The 25,137-nt window shown below is 37.2% G+C and overlaps 2 protein-coding genes across 2 annotated transcripts; one reads left to right on the forward strand and one right to left on the reverse strand.

Moving 5' to 3' along the window:
• Window positions 1-551: 551 nt before the first annotated feature.
• Window positions 552-3,936, forward strand: LOC131698644 (signal recognition particle 14 kDa protein). The gene is made up of 5 exons (XM_058991426.1): window positions 552-729; window positions 1,498-1,570; window positions 1,831-1,943; window positions 2,087-2,119; window positions 2,741-3,936. The coding sequence occupies exons 1-5, from the start codon at window positions 706-708 to the stop codon at window positions 2,828-2,830; spliced, it is 333 nt and encodes a 110-aa protein (XP_058847409.1). The 5' UTR covers window positions 552-705; the 3' UTR covers window positions 2,831-3,936.
• LOC131698643 (neuroglobin-1-like) lies at window positions 3,112-25,137 on the reverse strand. Its single transcript, XM_058991425.1, has 5 exons — window positions 24,722-25,137; window positions 10,113-10,220; window positions 7,082-7,202; window positions 6,553-6,633; window positions 3,112-5,704 (listed from the first exon to the last, which is right to left on the reverse strand). Exons 1-5 carry the CDS (start codon window positions 24,889-24,891, stop codon window positions 5,582-5,584), a joined length of 603 nt encoding a protein of 200 aa, XP_058847408.1. The 5' UTR covers window positions 24,892-25,137; the 3' UTR covers window positions 3,112-5,581.

Genomic DNA, 25,137 nt, shown 5'->3' on the forward strand with positions numbered 1-25,137 from the left:
ATATGCTTTTGTATATGAAATACAATGGTTATAATGGTTATAATGCTTTTCAGCAAACTAAACAAAAATAAATGCAAATGCTCATCCTTTTTCAAAATGTTAGCTTCCAGAGATACAGGGAGGCAGTTAACCTCTCTGCTCTGCTTTACTGGCACAATACAAAAGGAGACTGTTAGCTGCCAACTGCACATGTCCGTGAGCCAGGAGAAAGGTGGCTTCTACAGAGGCATGAACAATGAAACGTTCTGGAGGCAGAATTGTAAATTCACTGTCAAAACTATTGAATTTAGGATTAAACAGACCTGTCTGGTACATAAAAAAGGCATACAAATGTCAAACATTAAAAACAAGCCAAATGCAAAAACCTGCAGATCTGTGGCTATTTGGGGCCACCATGTGGTAAATTAAAATTGACTGGATTGCTTGGTAGCAGGGGGAAACAAAAGGAGGAAATGACAGAATATATATATAAACTTATTTACACAACCCTCTGTGCATACTTGTATACCTTGTATATCCCACAATGCATATTTCTTGCAGTTTCCTCGCTCTAGGGGAGGGTTTGCAGTCTGTCGCTGTTGTTTCGTCATCAGTTAGTGACGAGGTTGAAGTTCAACATTTTAGTTTCCTGTAACATGGTATACGTGTGTTAACCTGAGATCATTTTAAGAAAGTCGATAGCCTACAAATTGTCAAATCTAAATCATGGTACTACTGGAAAACGACTCGGTAAGAACAACTTAATAAGATACAAATGGGAGAGTCTTCCTATGCGTAGGTTTTATTTTTCGAAAGTGAAACTCAGACATTTCTTTCTCAAAAGATGAATGGTTCTTACTCAAAACCACTAATGTACCGGTGTATGTATGTTTATATTGGATTTAATAAATGTGCAATAAGTAGCTGAATTAGGATACATTTATTCCAAGTCGGGAAGATGGAACACCGGAGTATAATCTTTATTATTATTATTATTATTATTATTATTATTATTATTATTATTATTATTATTATTATTATTTGACCATAACCCAAAAAGAAGATAAACAAATATAATAATATATCAGTATATGTATAATATATATATATATATATATATATATATATATATATATATATATATATAAACCGCTGTGACCAGTTAACGTTTTTTCATTTACTAATGTTATTTTAAATCTGTCGGTTGTTCCAGGTGTTACGCTTGTCGGTCAATACAGTTAGACCCTGCTTATCTATGTATCTGTCTATCTATAATGTTCTATCTATGTTTTATTTTATATTTAAAACGTTTTGCTCACCCCAAATCTCGGGTGTCAAAAAATACATATGTACATATGAAACAAACCTTTAAAAAAAAAAAAAAATCTTGTGTATACTACTGAGAAAATAATAAACGTGTTTTCAATACATAAACCAAGTTTATTATTTTCTTTGGCGAAAGCTTGATTTGTGTTGGTGCCTGTGACCAGTGTCTGATGCCATGTTTTTCTCTTGCAGTTTTTGACAGAACTTACACGGCTGTTTCAGAAGTGCAGAACCACTGGAAGTGTTTACATCACACTAAAGAAATGTAAGCTCACAACCACAGAGATTGTGTATCTGAAGTATGTCAATTATATATGTATTTTTTTTGGGGGGGGGGGGGGGTACTTAAAGGGAACGTCCCTGTACTGTAAAGTCAGGATGCAGTCCGGTCGTGTTATGGTGAGACCTTTTATTAATCCTTTTACTAACAGTGGCCCACAACCTTTTGATGTGTTTCTGATTTCAGTTTAACTCCTACACTGTGTGGATGCATGACTGTAGTGAATAACACTTTCTGTCCTATAGATGATGGTAGAACAAAACCTGTTCCCCGAAAAGGAAACGCAGAGACCTTTGATCCCGTGGACAACAAGTGCCTCCTCAGAGCAACAGATGGAAAGAAGAAGATTAGCACAGTTGTAAGTAAAAATACTTTTGGAGTTTGCAGTGCAGCTGGAAAGCACTGAGTGAGACAATCCCGGATCATTTCACTGCTTTTATTTTTTAAAACACATTTCTGTTGCTACTTTTAAGATAAATTGTCTCATTTTTTTATTTCTAGGTTAGCTCCAAAGAAGTAATAAAATTCCAGATGGTAAGTGGTATATTTTTCTAGCATGTCATGTTTTTTTAAGGTTGAATTACAACAACTCTGTATGGACAGATGTGCCATTGAGAGACTTCAGCACTGAAAAAAAACAAAAAAATCCCATGGAAGATGAATACTTTTTTTTAAGCTTAAAAATGACAATGTACAGCTGTTGTATGAAGACCGCACTATGGACTTGATGCTCTGTACGATATTGATTTCTACTAGATGAATTGGAGGCGCTCAAACCAGTTATTCAATTGTTCAGATCAAGCTGTCCACAGGTGAGGGTCATTGTTGTTGATTGATCTAATTTACCATTCCCAGTGAAACAAGTGAAGAAACAGCTGCTTGGATTTGTATAGAATGCTGTTTTCCATAGAGCCTAAGAAAAGCAGCAGTTCAAGCAGCTGTTTCTTCACTTGTTTCATTTTGAATGTTAAATAAACTTAATCAATACCATTAACCCTCACCTGATTGAGCTCTCCACAGAAGTCAGGCGCTGACAATCTGAGTAATGGTACATTTAGTTTTCATAAACCATACAATTTTGTTTAACCTTGTTTATAGGCGATTCTCTTAAATACCACATTGTTTCTCTGATTATTTCTTTCGTATCTTTTGTAGGCTTACTCAAACCTGTTAAGAGCTCACATGGACGGTCTGAAGAAGAAAGACAAAAAGAGCAAAACCAAGAAGACGAAGGCGACCCAGTGATGAGGCAGACTGTTCTCTTCCTCATTTCTGAACAGTTCATCAATGCTGACCCCCCCCCCCCCCTCTCAACCCCCTGGACAATCCACCTGAGATATGAGAAGGGTCCATAGAAACAATAGCTCCAAACACCTCGCTGGAGATATGCTGGTGTTTTGACAAGGCTTAAACCTTGGAGTTGCTTGGTAAACCATCTGCTAAGTTTTACATTTTTGGTTGATATTAATAATCATTTTTAATGACTGAATCATATTTTCAGTGTTTAGAGGTGCATGGGATTGCACTTCTCTTTTTTTTTTTTGGTTTATTTTCAAACGTGAAAAGAGGGAAACAGCTCAGTACTAGTGTTGCTATTGGTTCTTAACTTGTCAGAGCAAAATCTACATCAGAATACAGTTTGGGAGTAAAGCTGTTTTATTGTATGTTACAATAAACCTCAAATCTGTACTTGAGAAACCAAGAAAAAAAAAGGCTGCATCTTAATTTAAACATGACTGGCAAAATGAACTTTAAAGGACAATACTAAAAGTTTAAAAGCTGCATACAAATCTTATTTATTTTTTATTCATACACAGCACCTTGTCCATTCTGTAGTACTCCTTGTAATTAATACCTACAATAGCATGGCTCCTAGAAATATCTTTAAAACTGGAGATTACTGTAACATCTCAGATACAGGGGGATTTACAAAATGACTTGGTTACTTTGTAATGCTGCTGTGGGAAAAGCAGAGGAATGACATTTGGAGGGTGGTTACACCAAATGACCGTTTGGAAGGGTTAAATAACATTTGCTATAACATGAAGAATGGTGTAATGATCCGTTTCCATATGGAGACAGTTATTGAAGAACAGCATGCTTTGCATCTTTAAAAACTGTACAACAGTCTTTATTAACAGCTTACTAAGAATTATGACCTGGCATGTCATAGCTGCTTTAAGGAAGGGCTTTTTGTTTTGTTAGATTATTTTGAAAGGAAAAAAAAAATACTTTTCAGTCGTCTTAAAAATGCATAGGTGACACCTAGCTGGTTATAAAGGTGTTACAAAATGCCATTCTCAGCATTATCTTTTGGAATCTCAAAATAAACCTTTTAGTTGTCAAATAAATATGCTGTTGTGTTTTACATATCTAATAGCTTTTTAGAAAACATCCACGCTTCACAGTCCAGTTTGTTTATGCTGTTATCTCTTGTCAACATTATTTTCATTGAGGTAAATATTGCCATTTCATGGCATGTGTCCTATTCTACATTTTATTAAATGAAGTGGGCATTAAGACAAGCTGTAGTGTCCTAAGATCTTGCTTAATTTCATGCGAGCACCAAAACCAAGCAAGACAAAATACTGTGACTGAAAAGGAAGTGTGATAAATGGAATCCTAAATAATATTTGTATTATTGATATTTTAAAGAATCGCATTTCAGTGTGATTACCTTGCATCATACAGGGCGCTGATGAGCAGACCCATGTTTGGTCATGAAGTAAATATATAATTTGTCACATTGTGTTTTCATAGACTGAAAAACCTTGCCTAAAGATCATGAAAAGTAACCTTACAAATAATGTCAATGATTAGTGTAAACATTAAGCATTACAATCTATGTATTACTGGGTCATTTGGCTACACCTCCTAGAAATGTCATATCAGCTTATTTTCAGTGAGTAGAGGACATGCAGAGGTTAGAATAGCTTCAGTAGAAAAATACAACCCAAGGAAATCTTTGAAAAATGGTTCCATTTCATACTGTATTGTTACTGTTGCATCCATGTTTGTGTTTGAAATATATATATATGTATTGTATTATACTAATTACAACACAGTTTATTGTTAATAAGAAACTGAATATACAATGAATATACAACTTAAAAAATAGAAATTATGAAAGACAGCTAGCCATCTATAAGTCTATAAGCACATTTAATAGAAACCTTTAATACAATGTATTCTACATTATAAAGACACTATTTAACACATCTCTGTCTTGGTGTTATTTCAGTTGTATTTTAAAGAGCTATATTTGCTCCAGTGCAAGATGCAAGCTTTTATTTTCTACTCCTAGAAACCAACACCAAAAGCAACAAACTTAAATCTGTCTCCAAGACTCCCCAACTGAAATATTGCTCAAACACAAAATACAGATCTTCCTGAAGGAAGAACAATTTTACATTTGTGTCCTATTCTCCAGGACGCTTGTAAATAGATATTCTGACAGACTGCAAGTGCTTCCATACTGTCCATCAACATAGGTTACAATTCTATGTAAACCCTGCTTGTAATCATGCAGAGGTGTGTTAAATTCATAGTAACTAACCCCCATTTTGACACAGGTTTACAAGTAGATTTCTACTGGGATCAGCACAGCTTGAGCCAGGGAATTCAACCACTTACTTTTATTAACGGGATAACCACAGTTTTCTAGTGTGCAAGGTATGGGAAAAATGTGTATACTGCAGCAGAGGCCTTCCATGACAAATAACAGGTCTAAGCCAAAAAGCAATGCTGTCCACCACGTCTACTTGTAAACCTGAAACTGAAAAGACATGTTCTCTAATAATGTTCCTATAGCTGTTTTTAAAGCACCCTGTACTCTATATAAAATGAATGCAGCTGTTGTGTAAACACCTTTGTAAACACAAAGTTGCATTTGTTTTCCTGGTCAAATATCTTACATACGGTACCAAACTTCCTTGCAAATACTGTAAGCGGTCTCCACGGTCACCCTTCTAGCAAGGCACCGTACAGTTCTGTTGGCTAAAGGGTGTTGAGTCTTTTCTTAAGACTCTCTTTACTGGAGGCGACAGTGTTGGTTTGTTTGTTTGTTTCTTCCTCCTGGTAACCTTGCTTCATGATTCTAGTCACATACGTGAACAAGGCCTGGAAACAAAAATGCACAGGTCTTTAAATTCACCACAATATGTTCACTTTAAATTTCACAAAAGCAGAGGAAAGGAAACCTGCTCTAGTAACATCATTAGCAAACAATGAATTAGGGGAAAAGTTGAGAAGTTTTAAAGAAAACGTCCAATGTTTTACTGAGTGATGCAAAGGCACAAATACTGTGGATCAGTTCACCAAAGATTCTTTGTTAAAAGTAATGTTGCCAAAAGAATAACTAATTACGTAATTTCAGCATCGTATCCTGAAAAGTAATACAGGTCTGCAGTGTTGTAAGAGTCAAACTGAAACGAGTGAATTAAAATAAGAAAGGGCAATGATTGACTTTCAAAGAGAAAACATTTAGGTGTCCACTGTGCATTTGCTAACTGTGGTTTCTTATCAAGTTTACTTTAGTTGCAGGAATCATCTTATATACAATGAAGAATTACTGCTATCAATAGCATGAATATCATGTTCATTGTGTCTTTTTATAGTAAACATTTTGAATGTGTTTTTAATATATATTTTTATGTAGAACAGTGACTGACTGTAGTCAGTGCTTGTCCTTCATCTTTATTGAGCACAGCACAAAAAATGAAAATCATGCAGCTCTAAACAGAAAAACAAGGTTAAAAAATCTGCTAATTCCAAATATTAATTCAGCAAACTATGTAGCAAAATAAATACAAATGTGTGATTATTTGAGTAACCACCAGGGGTCAGCGTACCCAAAGAAATAAAAACCCGGGAGCAACATATTGTGTTGCCATTAGCTGTTACAATGCAATACATTCAATGAGTAGGCTACATTTTCTAATATAAAACACAATGTAAAGCTACAGTACCTTCCAGGCCTCCTCCACTTCTGGGGTCCACTTCTCCTTTAGGATTGGCTGAACAGCAGAGATAAACTCTGTCCCCACATACTGAAAAATAAAGCACGAGCTGGGGATTATACTTCTGAAATAGAGAGCCACCTCTGTTTACACATACATAGAAATATACTTCCTTCGAAGGAAACTCAAAGATTACTGAAGGTGGCGTTATACTATTTATGACTGAAGATGCTTAACTGATGTTTTTAAAAGTAAAAATATATACAGTAATACCTTCATTATCCAGACCCTAATGTACCGGTAATATATTATTATCTTTTACCTGTTTGGTCCCTGCTTGGACCCCCTCCGTATAAAGCAATGTCGTGGTGTGATGTGCATGCAGGCACTGTGTTAACCAGCCTGGCCTGTGGACAGCACAGGTGATAGCTCGGGACGTATAGTCATGTCATGGTCTCCTTCTTAAATGGTTGTGATAGTTTATACAGAAATCTGGAATATTTGTAAATTCAAAGATCCGATTGGTGCACATTCCTACCCCATAATATTTTGGGGGAGCGTTGTATCGGTAGTGGCTCTTCCCCAGCTCCATGGCCAGCTGCACAAGACGCTCCGTCTGGTCAATCCTGGCCACGCTCTTCTCAATGAAAGACATCACTCTGAAACAGAACAGAAACATGACCATTGCTGTTAGCAAAGGCAATGCAACTGTCCAGCCTAAAACACTTGTAGCTAACAAAACAATTTCAGAAATCTTACCTCTTATGCATTGGTTTTACGGGTCTCAAATGTGCAGTTTTGAAAGAAACACATGTAACAGTAAAAGTAAACTTTTAAATTGCATTCCCTGCCTCAAGATGGCTTCCCATGTACCTGCATTGGACCTCTCAGAACTACATTTCCCATCACCCTCCTGCTCATATATGTACAGTGCCTTGCGAAAGTATTCGGCCCCCTTGAACTTTGCGACCTTTTGCCACATTTCAGGCTTCAAACATAAAGATATGAAACTGTAATTTTTTGTGAAGAATCAACAACAAGTGGGACACAATCATGAAGTGGAACGAAATTTATTGGATATGTCAAACTTTTTTAACAAATAAAAAACTGAAAAATTGGGCGTGCAAAATTATTCAGCCCCTTTACTTTCAGTGCAGCAAACTCTCTCCAGAAGTTCAGTGAGGATCTCTGAATGATCCAATGTTGACCTAAATGACTAATGATGATAAATAGAATCCACCTGTGTGTAATCAAGTCTCTGTATAAATGCACCTGCACTGTGATAGTCTCAGAGGTCCGTTTAAAGCGCAGAGAGCATCATGAAGAACAAGGAACACACCAGGCAGGTCCGAGATACTGTTGTGGAGAAGTTTGAAGCCGGATTTGGATACAAAAAGATTTCCCAAGCTTTAAACATCCCAAGGAGCACTGTGCAAGCGATAATATTGAAATGGAAGGAGTATCAGACCACTGCAAATCTACCAAGACCTGGCCGTCCCTCTAAACTTTCAGCTCATACAAGGAGAAGACTGATCAGAGATGCAGCCAAGAGGCCCATGATCACTCTGGATGAACTGCAGAGATCTACAGCTGAGGTGGGAGACTCTGTCCATAGGACAACAATCAGTCGTATACTGCACAAATCTGGCCTTTATGGAAGAGTGGCAAGAAGAAAGCCATTTCTTAAAGATATCCATAAAAAGTGTCATTTACAGTTTGCCACAAGCCACCTGGGAGACACACCAAACATGTGGAAGAAGGTGCTCTGGTCAGATGAAACCAAAATCGAACTTTTTGGCAACAATGCAAAACGTTATGTTTGGCGTAAAAGCAACACAGCTCATCACCCTGAACACACCATCCCCACTGTCAAACATGGTGGTGGCAGCATCATGGTTTGGGCCTGCTTTTCTTCAGCAGGGACAGGGAAGATGGTTAAAATTGATGGGAAGATGGATGGAGCCAAATACAGGACCATTCTGGAAGAAAACCTGATGGAGTCTGCAAAAGACCTGAGACTGGGATGGAGATTTGTCTTCCAACAAGACAATGATCCAAAACATAAAGCAAAATCTACAATGGAATGGTTCACAAATAAACATATCCAGGTGTTAGAATGGCCAAGTCAAAGTCCAGACCTGAATCCAATCGAGAATCTGTGGAAAGAACTTAAAACTGCTGTTCACAAATGCTCTCCATCCAACCTCACTGAGCTCGAGCTGTTTTGCAAGGAGGAATGGGCAAAAATTTCAGTCTCTCGATGTGCAAAACTGATAGAGACATACCCCAAGCGACTTACAGCTGTAATCGCAGCAAAAGGTGGCGCTACAAAGTATTAACTTAAGGGGGCTGAATAATTTTGCATGCCCAATTTTTCAGTTTTTCATTTGTTAAAAAAGTTTGAAATATCCAATAAATTTCGTTCCACTTCATGATTGTGTCCCACTTGTTGTTGATTCTTCACAAAAAATTACAGTTTCATATCTTTATGTTTGAAGCCTGAAATGTGGCAAAAGGTCGCAAAGTTCAAGGGGGCCGAATACTTTCGCAAGGCACTGTAACTGAGATGGATTTACCAGTGGGCAGTGTTACATTCATCTTGTTTTTTTAAAAATTCTTTTAATGACCTATCAAGATCCATTAGTGTTTGTCTGCATACACATTACAGCACTAATCTGTCACTTTATAAAAATAAAATAAAAAATTCAACTCATAGGGACAACTGGGCATGCTAATTGAGTTTTCAAACCAAATGGCCTTTGATTTGAGTAAAGTGATTGAACCGTTTCAGCCTTTATCTGCCAAAATAAGAATGTCTTTGTAATCTTTCTCTGTAATTTTTGTTGGGAATCTGCATATGAGCTTCACTTTTTGTTTACTGTATCTAATAATGTGTAATATGAAGTAACACTGTTTGATATTGTTAACCTGGTACCGGTGTAGGGTATTAACAACATTTTAATTGCCTTTATTATTGCAGTTTTTTTCATAACATAGTTTAAAAAATGCCCCATCGTCAAGGCTTACTTTTGTCTTTTTGGTATTAACATTTTTTTAATCTACAATGGGGGTAGTGAAAGGCTTCAGCCCCAGGTCTCTCCAGCTACTACACTGGACTCTGGGTGGCTTCTCTTTACAATGCACCTGTTTGCACAGTGATATTAGGGAGGTGTCATTCTGTGAAATCCAGGCCGATTTAGCATATTCATCATGAATTTGGACAACATCTTCAAGATTAAAGCCCAGAGAAAAGTGTTTTATGTGTCAGTCTCAGTACACAGATTGGTACACAATGTACATGTGTTTCCAAGGAGAACTGAAGAAAGGTTTTTCAATTATACTGCAATGCACTGTCTGTAGTTTACAAGTAGGCAATAACACTTGATACCACAGCTTGAGAGGCAAAATGTTGCTCTTATACATTTGTTATGGATCTCAAAACTGCAGACAATTATACCTTCCCTCCATCACCACTTATTATCATTTTTCAGATAAATTCCCTGACCCAGTTTAGTGACAGAGCAAAGCTTGATTGTAGAATCTGAAATTTAAAAGACACCTCGACTCACCTCAGCCCATGAGCCCTGAGCTCTTTGCTTGTCCTCAGCCTCTGAAGATCGTCAACATCTCTGAAGAGGAAGAAGACATCTTTACATTCTGGGTGGGTCTCAAACAACCTGTTTCCAAAACAACACAGCACCTTTAGCATTCAACCACGTGAGGAGGACAGAGTTGTAACAGTCTGAATGAGATCAACTAACAGCAGAACATTTAGGAAAGTGAGGAAGACATTCGGCCCATCTGTGCTTGGCCAGTTCCTAGTAGTAAGTTGGGTCTTAAAAGATCCCAATAATTCAGCATCATGGCATGTAACCCATTCCATACTTTGACCACAGTGCGTTTCCTTTCCGACACTTGACAATAACTGTAAGAAAATGCTTTAATACAGCCACAGCCTTTCAAAGTATTTCTGTATAGTTAAAAAGTACATTAGGGACATATTAAAACAAACAAAAAGTTAATGCAAGAGTTTGTTATTGATTGACACTATATTAAAAATAAATAGCAGTGCTTTAAAAAGGCTACGATATGTAGAAATTGTTTTACGAATGCTCAGCTTTGTACTATATAACATTCAGCAGGAAAACTGTAAAATCTCTGTGATGAACTCTGCTAGAAAAATAACATATTGAGTTGATTCTTATCATGCAGACCAGCAGGTGGGTTGAGGGCCACATTTAACATGTATTGAAGAGCTGCTAAAGGGGACACCTCATTAGTAACTCAGCTGGATTACAAAGTGGCTTCACGGAAGGCAAATGCTGACCTAGGAGCCCATGGGCAAAGCCAGGGCAGATGGTTCTTAGTAATAATAATTCAAAGGAATGTGAGCTATACAACGCAGAACATCGATCACATTACAACAAGGATGTCAGCTTCTTTGAAATTCATGTGGTCTGCATTAAAACGTTGGTGTCAGCTCAAAAACATTCCAAAGCACTATAAATACTGTATTCCACACAAATGTACACACACACACACACACACACACACACACACACACACACACACACACACACACATACACAAACACACACACACACACTCACACACACACACACTGAAACGTGGATGTTTGTTGGGAACAGAGACTGTATGTCTATTATTATTATTATTATAATTATTATTTATTTCTTAGCAGACGCCCTTATCCAGGGCGACTTACAATCGTAAGCAAAAACATTTCAAGCGTTACAATACAAGTAATACAATAAGATGTCTACCATTTGCTTGTAATATACAACACTTCCCTGATACTTAAATTGTATTGAATTCATAAAAAAAGAGTATTTGAATTGTAAAATACAACATGTCCAGTTATGCAAGTTCTATGTAACAGAAATAAACGTGGCAGAAAGGAAGGTGTGTGGCAGCTGAACTTGTTTGTCTCTCCTCAAAGAAAATGTGAAAGGCTGACAAGAAATGGCTTAGGTAACCTTCATATATATATATATATATATATATATATATATATATATATATATATATATATATATATATATACAGTATATATTTTTGTGTGTTTATATTACTATAGGTAAATACAGTTTACTCCATCTGGGAAAGAAAACTTTTCAGGAGCAGGTATTAATGTATTATAAAACCTTTCTTATAAGTTGCTACCTAAGCCTTCACTACGAATGGAGTGTTTGAGTAATAGAGCAGAAGGAAGTAAATGTAACTTTACACCTATGAGAAACACATACTTTACTAATCTATCTGCTCAGCACTCAAAGACACCACTAGTCTTGAAGGTGTTTAGCTCATTATTTTTGAACTCCTGATAAGAAAAATGAAAAATGGATAAAAACATATAACACTACTATTACAAAATGTATATTTTCATGCAGCATCAATTCTTTTTCATTTTTCAGGAACACCAGTGCAAGAGCTATGGACCTACTGAAAGATGTAAAAAGACCTCCACTGTCAACTTGAGCCAATTTAAAGGTGGCATTTCTTTTATCTAAAAAATACTTTTTTTGTGGGTCAGCTATACATAAAAATACACACTTTGACCCACACATTTGAGACCCTAAATGTGATATAAAGCAACAATTTTCCCTCATACAACCTACTTAAAACACTGCCAAAAACAATCTTCTTAATTAGTTTCTTATTTCAGAATTTTCCTATAATAGGAAAAATTAAGAATCATTTGCTCAAATAATATTGAAACATTTACATCTCATTGACTAATTAACACTGACAAAATGATCATGCAAATGTACAGTGGTAAACTTTTATAAGAGTACAGACTCATGAACAGATGAGCCTCCAACATGATTGTCCAATTCCTCCTGATTATGATACGATCAATAAATATTGATAAATATTCTGATAAATGAGGTTTTGCAGTAAGGTCAAAATCAGTCAGCAATGCATTTGTGAAATTATACATAAAAACAAAACCCGCCAGCCAAATCGAATAAGAAACACTGTGATACAGAACAGATGGAACAACATGTCCTTTACAGTACTATTAAACAATGTGCATAGTAATAGTGCAGACAGAAATGGACTGGGCTGAAATTGGAGTCGTATTCATCAGCCACCAGAATGGTATAATCACATAGAGGATACACAATGGTTCTAAGTGGGTAATAGAAAAATAACCAGTGAGTGTAAGGAGCAGACATATATACTAAGGGGCAGTCTACAGTATTTTCTTTTTATGCCTCACATTATGAATCATTTACCTTTTATGATGGATTTAATTAAGTAATTTATTTCTGCTAAAACTGTCTGCTGTCAAAAAAACACAGGAGCTAGTCATTGAAATTGCAAATTAACTACCCTTTCAAACCCCCACATGCGTAAATAGGACACAGAATGCAGGACATTTTGATCTAGCGCTGCAACAGTAATGGCCATTTACCACATTGATAATACAGTATCACTCTGTGTGAAAGTGTAAGCTGTACCCAGTTTCATCCTGCCATTAGAGTGCAACTAGAATGCTATGCTATCATTATCATAGACAGTTGAAAACCTCAGTATATCAAAAACCAACTGACTGGTATAATTACTTATCTAGTTCAAGTTTTCACTCTGGAAATATCAAATAATCAATTAATATATTAGGCTGTCAATGAAGATGAGTGGGAAACGCACAGTAACCACACTACAAAATGTATTCATCCAAAAAGGTTACAGTGTTAAACGAAATAAATCGAGACACTGTCTGAATGCATATCTTAAAAGCACAGTGCAGTTTAAAAGAAACACATTTTCATTTTAAAACATGTACTACACTTTTAAAGAAATCTCTCTTTGCAAACCATGCTTTGAGATGGTCCTGCACGTCTTGGGGCATTTCACCAGGAGAGTGAAATTGTCCCCACCTCTTCACTCATTTGAGACTTCAAATCTATTATCTTTGTGAAAATATGATCATTTCCAAAATAGCCCCAAACCAACACTGGAAAGGATTGAAAGTGGGAACGGTGGCAGCGGTCTCTGAGATCCATTGCTGATTTTTCTTGGACAAGTTCTGTGTTATCTTTTACATTTACATGCAGCTGGAGGCTGGTTGTTTAGGAGTGATTTGCAGCGCTGTATGGATTTAATAAACCATTACAACACTTTGCTGGAGGGGTCCCCTAGTGGCTCACCTGGTAAAAGCATGGCCACATGGTGTGCAGGGTGAGTCATACAGGGTAGCGCAGGTTCACGTCCTGGCTGTGCAAAGTTGCCAGTCTTTGTTGGGAGAGTTGCATTGGCACTGGTGCTCTGACGGGCTAGGGAGACTAAACTGGCAGGGACTGTTTCTCCTCATCTCGATTGTTGGTCGTGGACGTCCACTGAACCTTTTGGGTCTGTTCAACGGATCTAAATATTTGCTGTTGTTTGAATCATTAAATACAGGAAGTTTTGAACAGTTTGGATGTTTGATTTTTATGACCTTGGCTTGATCTGAATTATCTAAACTGTTGTGGCATTTAGTTCAATTGAATGTAGCCCTTTGTGTTTGAAAACTATGCAAATAGACATACACAGATTGATATTTACCTGCAGAGAAAAATGTCAAATTGGCTCCTAGTCCTGCATTGTAAATTACTGTATGTTAAGAGGTCCTGAAATATTGCATGAATATGCAAAGTTTACACGTACATTTATATATATATATAAAAAAAAACAGATGGATGGATGTATTCCATAGCAAAGGAGATACAAAAGCAGCACAGTTGACCTGAACCACCATATGTTCAAATTAGTTGATTGCTCTGAGAATAGGTGTAGTAGCTGGCATCTTGGTAACAGAGAATGGCACAAAACCCTCTGGAGGGATTTCGATTTTCATCTAATCATCAGCTGGTATGAGCTTAACACTCTCTGCACTATCATCCCCTCTTTCAGAGGAGTTAAGCATGACATTGCTTCTTGGTTTATTTGTCCGCAACCTTTTCTCCATCATTATTAATAGCTTCACTGTGACTTCTGTCTGGCTTAATCATTACAGTGTAGACATGTGAAACAGCAACGTCGAAAACCACAGCTTTTGTCATCCATCTATTTCATTGGGTTAGACACAGTAGCATATTGCTTGTGGGTTCTCACAAATTCAGTAGCAGTGAACATACATACACATTTCCCTGTATGGTTTAGGTATAACTTTTATAAGGTGAAGAAAAGGTCATATTGCTGAAATGTGGAAGGTAGATTTGCCACATGGTGCTCCATATTGTCACAACCTCCTCTGTGGTCAATAGGGAGCGATTTAAGTCCCTTATGTGAAGTTGCATTAACACATTGTCTAATAGACAGCACTTGGTGCTGTAACAGGTCTTCATCATAGACAGCATGCTAACCTTGAATACGCTTTGTATGCATTGACTATGCTAAGAGTGATGCCGCTGCATTTTAAATAGCTTATTACCAGCAAGCCAGAATTCCATCAGGCAGAGATGATGCTCAGCTGCTAACAACCCCTTGACAGGAAAGGATATAAACCACTTTAAAAAGCAAATTAATTAAAAACTGTGGAATGGGGGAAACAGGGAAGCCCATGTGCAGCACTGAAGTTGTTATAATATGAAGAACATCAGGTGGCAGCTCTATGCCTACATTTTTCAGTGCCATGGGTCTAATATCGTATGCTGTAAAGCTGCCAGCCTCTGAAGGACAAAGGCCAGCCTACAGGAATCAACCTGAGCTCACTAGGCTCTTGGCTGTAAAGCAATGATGAGAAATAGTTGATTTTTGCCTCCCTAACTTCACACTGCCAGGACGTGACCATGCACGCCCCTGTCTGAATGGCTCACCCTGTACACCACATGGCCATGCCTTTACCAGGTGAGCCACTTGGGACCCCCATCAAATACTTCTTCAAAATGTCATTATTAGTCCTATTGTTTAGTCATATCAGTAATGTTTTTATAGAGAAAATATTATCAGTGATGCATACATATTTAAAAAAAAAATTCTAGTAAAAAAGATTTACAGTATGAACCAAAAAGATCCCAGATGGTGTGGTACAGCATTCACTCTTAGTAATAGCAATTCATTGTTATTGTCCTCTCCTGTTCTCTCTCTACACCCGCTCCCTGGGCCCCCTCATCGCATCCTATGGTTTCTCATACCATTTCTATGCTGATGATGCTCAGATTTTCCTCTCCTTCCCCACCTCTGACTCCACCACCTCCTCCCGTATCTCTACCTGTCTGTCTGCTATTTCCTCCTGGATGCACTCGCATCACCTCAAACTCAACCTCTCTAAATTTGACCTCCTTTTCTTTCCCTCCTCCTCCCCCTCCTCTGATCTCTCTATCTCTGTTCCTCTGGAATCTACCACACTCTCTCCCTCTTCCTCCGCTAAGAACCTTGGAGTCACCCTGGACCCCTGCCTCTCTTATTCCCAGCACATCTCCACTCTGGCACGCACTTGCCGATTCTTCCTGAGCAACATCCGAAGAATCCGACCCTTCCTCACCAACTATGCTACCCAGCTCCTGGTCCAGGCCCTGGTACTCTCCCGCCTAGACTACTGCAACTCCCTCCTGGCTGGCCTCCCTGCGTCCGCCACCTGTCCGCTCCAGCTCATCCAGAACTCTGCTGCCCGCCTGGTGTTCTCTCTGCCTCGCTTCGCCCACGCTACTCCACTACTCCGCTCGCTCCACTGGCTCCCGATCACTGCTCGCATCCAGTTCAAGACTCTTGTACTAGCCTACAGATGCCTTGACCAGACTGCACCCAGCTACCTCCAGACCCTCATCTCTCCCTACACCCCCACTCGACCTCTCCGCTCCGCCTGCACTAGAAGACTAGCTCTACCTCCGCTACGCTCCCCTGCCTCCAGAGCCCGTTCCTTCTCCACCCTTGCTCCCCAGTGGTGGAATGACCTTCCTACAGATGTCAGGACTGCCCAGTCCCTGACCACATTCCGGCGCCTCCTTAAGACTCACCTCTTCAAAGAGCACCTGTAGAACTCCTCTGTTTGTATCCTGGGACACTATCACCCTTCATGTAAATGTGCTTTATTTTGCTCTTATCTGCCCCCTATTTTACTGCATTTAATCCTGTACTTCAGAATACTGTAATCTGCCAAGTGTTTAACCTGTAGTACTTTGTATTTAATCACATCCTGATGTAACTATCACTATTTAATCATATCCAGATGTAACTATCACTATTATCTGCTGTATTATTGAATTGTGGTTTGTCACACTTGTACCTTGCTTGAACAAAAGTTATTGTATTCTTGCTCTTATTGTATTACTTGTATCGTAACACTTGAAATGTATTTGCTTACGATTGTAAGTCGCCCTGGATAAGGGCGTCTGCTAAGAAATAAATAATAATAATAATAATAATATTGTTTATCATTACCTCGGAAAAGTCACTACTAAAATAGTTGAATTGATGAGCTGTAATGGTCACTGGTCGGTTTTATAAATGTCTTGAAAATTCACAGGACACTTGTCTGTGGTGACAGATGGCATGCAGCTCTTCCTTTTCCAGTGAACACTTTGGTTTTGACAGAAACAAACGACTAGAATTATATTTTGTATGTGTTTCCTGGAAAACAAAAAGTAATTTAAATAACATTAGGTACTGTGATATTACCACCTGCTAACACGATGATAACAGCAGTGAAGGTGATGTGTGGTTTCTACACACACACACACACACACAAAAACAAATCATATCTTAACTTTGTTGTCTGAAGCAGAAAAGAGTAAATGTGGAAAAGAAGTGTCAAGAAATTGCTATTCAGATTTTCAAATGGATCAAAATTGCAGTCCACTGTACAAGGGTGCTAAACTTTACATAAACCATAACACTGCATGTGACTGATTAGGCTCCTGGATTGATCTCTGGCAGGAGTTACTGCTATGTCTATCACACATTTAAACACAACATGATAAAAACGGTACTAGGCAATTTTAGCGCCCAATTTAAGCGAAGTCATGTATCCATGGTTCAACATTCTTTTCATGTTTTACCTGTGCCCATAGGCGTAATTTATAGGGGACGAGGGGGACATGTCCCCCTCACTTTTTCAACCTCACATTGCAGCAGTACTACAGCTTTCTTTTCTCAATAATTTATTTGTACAAATTTCACAATGCATTATGGGAGATCTCAAGCAAAGGGGAAAAAGCAGAGTCCGGCAAAGAACTGATTTCTTTCTCTTTGTCATGAAATTTCTCAATCGTGACACTATTTCCGATGTCAATGGTCTCATTACTATACAAATATTTTCTATTTGAACATTGAGCTCTTACATTTTTATTAGTCAGTATACTTTTCAGGTGTAACATATTCCCTTAAAAAGCAATGCTTTTTATAATATTGTGTTTTTTTTTATTACCCTTCATTTAATTTTTTTGATTGAAACCCAGCAGGGAAGCCTTTTTGTATCAGCCGTTTTCTGAAGGAAAGGCATGTTATTATATAAAAATAAACGGCAACATCATCTAAAAATGAAAGAAGCTTTATTTTGGGATATGACCATGCGAATGACACTGACTCAGAGGAAATATTTATCAATCTGATCCAGCTGCTCAGTCTCTCAGACAGGACGTACATTGGGTGGGCATGACAACTGTATTTTGTATTAAAAACTGAATATAATGTTGTGTCTTAGAAGTGGGAGGCTTTGAGAGACAGTAGTAAAAATGTTTTGAATTTTAGTCACAGCAGTGGAATTAAACTGAAGTAGACTTTCATTGTTTATGACAATCTCTGGTTACTCCCTCAGTAAATAGATTTTAATTGAACAAAACAGTTTAAAACTATAGAGCCTAGGCCTTCGAACTTGTATGCTTTGAATCCATAATATCCAAATAAACCCAAAAAAAACCCAACCTCTTAAGCCAGAATGTCTTAAACTGGGTATTGGGAGCTCTTGGAGGGTCAGGAAATGATCCTTATCGTGCATAAGTAAACCTGTACTGAATGTAATAGTTAAAATGCATTGCAGGTCTTTAAAGAAAACAGACATTGCATTTTGAGACTTGTCATATAAGAATACTAGAGTATGTATTTTTATTTTATAATTCATATAGCTCCTGTTTTTTCAATGAAAACTCAAGGTTTTTGATTTTTTTTTATCATGTATTAGTTATTTCAAGAGGGGTCATGACTGCTAGAAGTTATCTGATGCGGATTGAAGCAGCAATTAGACAAAGTTTGTGACCCACTGTCTTAAGCACTTCACTGACACAGTATAATGATGGAAGCATGAATAATAATATAATATCTTTATTTTTATATAGCGCCTTTCATAGTGGAGCACCATCACAAAGCGCTGTGAAATAAAATAAATAAATAACATCTCATCTGCAGGATGGAGCACAAGGAGGTTAAGTGACTTGCTCAGGGTCACACAGTGAGTCAGTCAGTGGCAGAGGTGGGATTTGAACCAGTGACCTTCTGATTACATCCCCTGGACTTCAATCACTGGACCACACTGCGTCCATTGCCAGTCATCGTTGTGGTTTACTACAATTAACTCCTACCTTTGAAACTAGCATGTCAGGAATCTGATCTCCTCACACAGGATAGTGTATGATGTCTCCCACAATACAATAGACAGTGTAATCTCAGCCCATTGAATTGAATGGAAAGGCCAGGGCTGGATGCAAACTGCAAACCATGCGGTTCAAAGATGAACGTCTTACCATTCAACTAAAGAGCCAGCTCAGTAGTGGAGAGGTGAGTATGTGTCTTATGCTGAGGTCGGTATTATAAACTCATCAGCCGCTAGGAGATCCTTTACATTCTCCTCCTGCTTGATCAAAGTGCATGTTCACCTCGGCTCAGGGAGTTTCAACACAAGGCTTGTCAATGTGACCACCCATCGCCCCCCAGCATCAGAACCGTCTAGATAATCATTTATCTCACAATCCAGCATACTCTACATGCAATAGCTTTTATGCAAAGAACATTCATATTTAATTACTTGTTTCAACCAAAGGGTCAAGATTATGTTCAATAGGGCACCACTGTAATGGATTGGCATTTCAGTATTATTAACTCATTCACACCTAGGGGGAGATCCATTACAACAGCACATAATACTAGATTGAGCAAGCCTGCTGTTTTAGGATCATGTGACTATTTGGGTCAAATCTTGATGTGGTTCATTTTAGACCGGCAACTGTAAAAAGCAATATAATTACTTATATACCTGGTTACTGTATAAATCATCTAAATACTAAACATATGATTTTAAATAAGAAATGTACTTTTTTTGTATCAAACATGCATAGCTATAAAGGGTTTAAGCAATCCAACATGCTTGACCAACACTTGAAAGGAATGAGTAATTGCATAGGCTTAGGCATAGAAAATAAAAGACTAAGGAGAATGCTTTTGAGGTGTAAAAGTCAAAACAGTTGAGTCTTATAAAACACCTCCTAATTTTTACATTCTTTGTAGTCACTGATTCTTGTGTTTTGTTTGTGTTAGATAACATATATTTTAAAACAGTTTAATTGAATTGAACTTTCTTCAATATCCAGAATGAGCCTGACTCTATTTCCAGAACACCCCTCCAACCATTCAATCATGTTACAAATGGCATTGCAGGGATTCGAAAATCCGTCTCAGTAACGACTGTTATGAAATGCTTCTGCTCTAAAATTAAGATTGCTTTTTATATCCTCACAAATGAATGGCAATGAAAACAAGGTTATGATCCTTTTGTCTGGACAGTGATTCCCTGTTTACTCTAACCGTAGGCTGGCAGTCTGCTGGCAAATATGGAAAAATCAATACAGCTGGTTGAAAATCAGTGGGTGACATCTGGATTCGTAGATGTCAAGTGCTCCATGCAATTTAATCTAATTTCATTTAAACTAAATCCCTTTTGGTTGGTAAATATCAGCAGTTAAATGAATCATAATGCAATCTGGGCATCTGCGCTCTAGAAAGAGCGATTTGTCATTGCTTTGTTTTCAAAAACAAGATTTTGTCTGTGACCTCATTTTGATAGTTCAGGACAAACCCTCACAACACAGAAATTTAAACACTTAACAATATTTTATTAATGATTATACGATGTACAGAAATGAATAATTGCCTCAGACCCCCTTGGTGTGGGGGTCTGTCCCCTGACCTGCTGGATGAGGCAGTAAACCCCTCATAACGGACAGGACTAAGGGGTAGCTACAGGGTGGATGCAATTCAGCACAAACTGTTTTTCAAGGCAAGCTCTCCTAGATTGATAAAATCCATCCACATAGAACTATATTACAGTATTGCATCATGCCAGTTGGTGCAGCCACAATCCTCTGGTCTTACAGGAACACAGTGCCCTATCCCCAACCTCTCATCCATAAGACTAGTATTCTGGATTTGCTTATTTGCATGCCTGGTACTGTTTTTACATTATTAACATACTGTAGCTCTTAAAATATGGATAATCACGTATAATATTGTCATGCAAGGTGGTCATTCTTATTCTATACTATTCTGGAAATACAGTTGATATAAGTCATGGTCATCCAATTTTTCATCATACCGATAGCTCTGATTTTGAATGTATAGCTGTGGTGGGGGATGTAAGTTACTGACACACTTGTTATAATGAAAAAATAAAGAAGAAACCCCACAAAAACCCTGCATGCAATAAAGGACAAATTGTAAACTAAAACCTAATTTTAGACAGAGATCGGACAGATTAATAATTCCTGAATGGTCTTTTCTTTTTGATAAGAACAGTGATTTGTTTTAAACCATTTTTTAACATAGTCGCTGACAAAACATATAATTACCATTTGTTCTTACCACTAAGTACTTTTAAACAAACATGTCTTGTTGTTTTAAAATATGCAGTATGTTCTATGCATTGGTTGTCTATATACAGGATATGATGTATTGGAATTTTGACAGATCCTTAACAATTATTGGATGATGCCTCACATGTAATTTTTTTAAGTTACTTATTACCCCATCAACTTAAAGTGTGACCAAAATAGTTTCTAATTAACCTTTTGGGGAAAGGCAGCAAAAAGTAATGGTTAATAAAAAATGTCAGACTATAAGACTATAAGAACATTTCAGAATGAAATGGGGCAATAGCTCCAGTTCGTAGTAGCTAGTAGTTCCTTCTCTCTGTCCTAAGTCTATCTCCACTTAATTTCTAGCTGTGTCCTCTGGTTCTGGTTTATGAATTGGTTAGGGTTAACTATGGAAACTCCTTTTAATTCTTATTTGCTCTGGGATAAATATATGAAGTTCTTTCAGCTTGTCTTCATAACTCCCTCCTTTAAGCCCTGGGATTTGTCTGGTTGCTCTTCATTGGACTCTCCAGAACCACTATGTAGTTCCAAAGTTCCATTCACCGGTTCCAAAGACTGAGCAGCATTGCCAACTTTTCAATGTGTTTATTCCAGTCTGTAACTCATATTATTTTGAAAGATGAAAATACAACAGTTTGTGGATTAAAGATTGGTTAAACTCTCTGAAAGCATTGCTCCTTGTACTATTTAAGGTAGTACTTACTGTATAACAAATGTCTCAGTGTAAAACGTGTTATCAAAAATATTTGCTATTTTGAAAATGATTTAATATGCAGGAGGTTACTGTACGAGTACTGCATGCTACACCAATTTAGGTTACATCTCTTCTGGTAATGGTTTTCACTGTCTGTATGTACATCAAATGTGACAAGCAGTAACAGAGATAAAATACACATCATGTGTGAATTTAAAAGTCAAAGTTAGCCTTGGTGTGATGAGTCACTGATAAAAACAACAAACGACTTTAAGTCTTAGCTGAGAATGAAACAAGAAGCCCCTTAATACAGTCAATTGTTTTGCTTCAAGGCTTGATGAACGAACGGTTGTGAAGTTGATGTATGAGAATCGCACTTTCAGTTACTCTCAGCTAATAGATTTGTGGAGCGCAGCGTCTATAAGGTGAATAGTCTACAAAATCTAAACTATGCGCTTTGCGCCGAGAATACTATAATAGTGTGGGTGACATAAAACTGTGATAATATGATAATGACACAGTTTTGTTTTTGGTTTTACAGCTGTTTAAAATATGTATTTCTGGTAAATAATAATAATAATAATAATAATAATAATAATAATAATAATAATAATAATAATAATAATAATAATTGCGACCTGATTACCTGCTCTCCATAAAGTTTATGACATTGACAATGACAAATGTTTTGACTAGAAGTCTTTTTCGGGTTCTTCAAAAGTTTTGGGGATTCACACGCATATTGTTTTGGAGTAAGGACTCCACCTAGATTGATCAAATGTGAAGCGTCTCCTAATGGTCACATTAGGCTTGCACAGGTGTGAGTGACTGGTCACATAGGCAAGAATGGAAATAAGAGGAAAAGACATGTAATAAGTAAGTAAAAAATAAACAAAGATATTGTAATCAGTGTGAGTTCTTAAGTGGAAAATATGTTCTGGTATAGTAGTGTTATTTTGTTACTTCTGAATGGGCTGTTATCTGTTAGTAGTTTTGCTATGGTTTGTTACTCTCTGGCCTTTCTTTCTTATAGTGTTTAGGTAAGGTAAAACTAAGTCAATTCGACAAATGTTCTGGTCAATGCCTTTTTCAGTGTTTCTTATAGTTTTACACTAAATCTCTCATGCACTGTATACTGTCAAATAAATGACTAATTAGATACAAATTCAAGTTTAAAAAATGCATTTGCTTGAAACTAACCTTCATATATTTGTATATTAATTTATATGTAGGATAGAATTACTTTTCAAGTATGAATTTCTTCATTCTTTGAAATCTGTTCCATATATTAATTATAGGTTTTTACATATTTAAAGTTGTTTATTTTTAAAAAAAATTTATAAGCCCTTATTGAAAACATTTAGCCATGAAAACAAACTGGAAAGCCATCAAGGTCTGGTTTCTAAAAAGATGGATTACACAGTATGAATCAATTTTATAAACTATACCCCTGAAATAATTGTGATAACTACACTCTGTCTCTATGTGATGTTTTCACAGCATGCATAATACTGTTCTTATCTTTAGTCTTTACAACAGCGACTATAAATATGAGTGCAAGACCTATTAACACCAGCCAACTGTACTAAAAACTTGTGATTATGATGCTGCCAGTAAAAGTCAGTTATGCATTAAACAATTCAGACTGGAACAATATTTAACAACTATGTTCTGGGGATGGACAACCGGTTCTGAATTCATTTGTAGACCCCTTTGGGAAGGCCTTGTGTATCCGCATATACAGTAAGATGCAGACAGAAAAGAGACGCCTCAATAACGTTTCAGACTGCAACACTGTCCCAGTGACATTTCCAAGATTCTAAGGTTCAGAGGACATCTATAATAGGCTATGACTCATAGAACTTCTGATTGGATGAGGCAAACTGGGAGGTTTATTTTGCACATCGAGGGTTGCACAGGTAAAAAATAAAAATAATAATAATCTGGATGTGGCTATTCTGAAAAATACCTGGGTATCTTGATTCATCAGGCTTCTTGTCATTGTCATCTGTAGTTATCTACACGGACAGGTGGCAACCCAGGGCAAGTACTGAACCCTCTCCACTTCTGAAACCTTGCAGTTGAAACAGCCCTCTAGTGGTTTTATTGGGTACTTTTTTGTAACTGTTTATTATGGGAAGGCAGGGTATTGGAGTGCACTTTGACTTACACATATAGAAGATGTTTCTTCAATTATGTACAACATTGCTTTTGAAGGTAGTGCCAAAACATGACATTTATAAACATTTGCTACATTGTTAAGGTGTACCCAATTTGTGTTTTATTCTAAATATATTTACTTTTCACATTACATAAATAATACATTGCCTATTCAACAGAATATGTATTTTTTTCTGTTGTCATAATTTCATCCATTAATTTTACATTCATGTTTGGAACATTGACTGAATTCTGTAGTAATGTCATTGATTTTGTAATCATTACTGAGTTCTGATAGGGGTATGTTTTCAACCTTAAACAAGACTATAGTTTTTTTTTTTTTTTTTTTTAAGGCAATAAAACAATGTTAAACCCTCAGTGTAGCCGACAGGTAGCAGATAGTCTACCATGATGGTCGATCTGGCTGTGGGGGAGCCTCAGCATTCACACCCCGCTGCTTTCAAAGCATGTCCCACTCCAACATGTAATTGCCAAGGTTTAATTTACCACTTACCTTACAAACATAATGATGCCAACTTTGGCGATGTCCTCTTGGATCAGTTTCCACGATTCTTTGATCAGTTCGATCTGGTGATCCGTTAAAGTCGCAGCAGAAGCTTCCTCTTCGTTCGGATCTTCTGACGGTTTAGAGGCTAGACCTGGTCCTGATACTGCACAGCCCATTCTCAGATCAACTTGACTTCACAACAGAACCCCGCGAGCATAAAGAAAAAGTACCTTATATGAACTCAAAATTAGATGTTTTAACTGCGGTGTACCTAACGTAGTCTCCGATTTGAGTTATTCGTATCACACTTCAAAATGCATTAATATTCCACTAGATTGATTATTATTTCAGCTCTATGATTTGCACGTCGCTAAACAACAGCAGTGGCTAGCTTGCAGTGGGTGCATGCATTTCAAACTGAC

This window comes from Acipenser ruthenus, chromosome 18 (genome assembly GCF_902713425.1).
Source record: "Acipenser ruthenus chromosome 18, fAciRut3.2 maternal haplotype, whole genome shotgun sequence".
NCBI classification, from domain to species: domain Eukaryota; kingdom Metazoa; phylum Chordata; class Actinopteri; order Acipenseriformes; family Acipenseridae; genus Acipenser; species Acipenser ruthenus.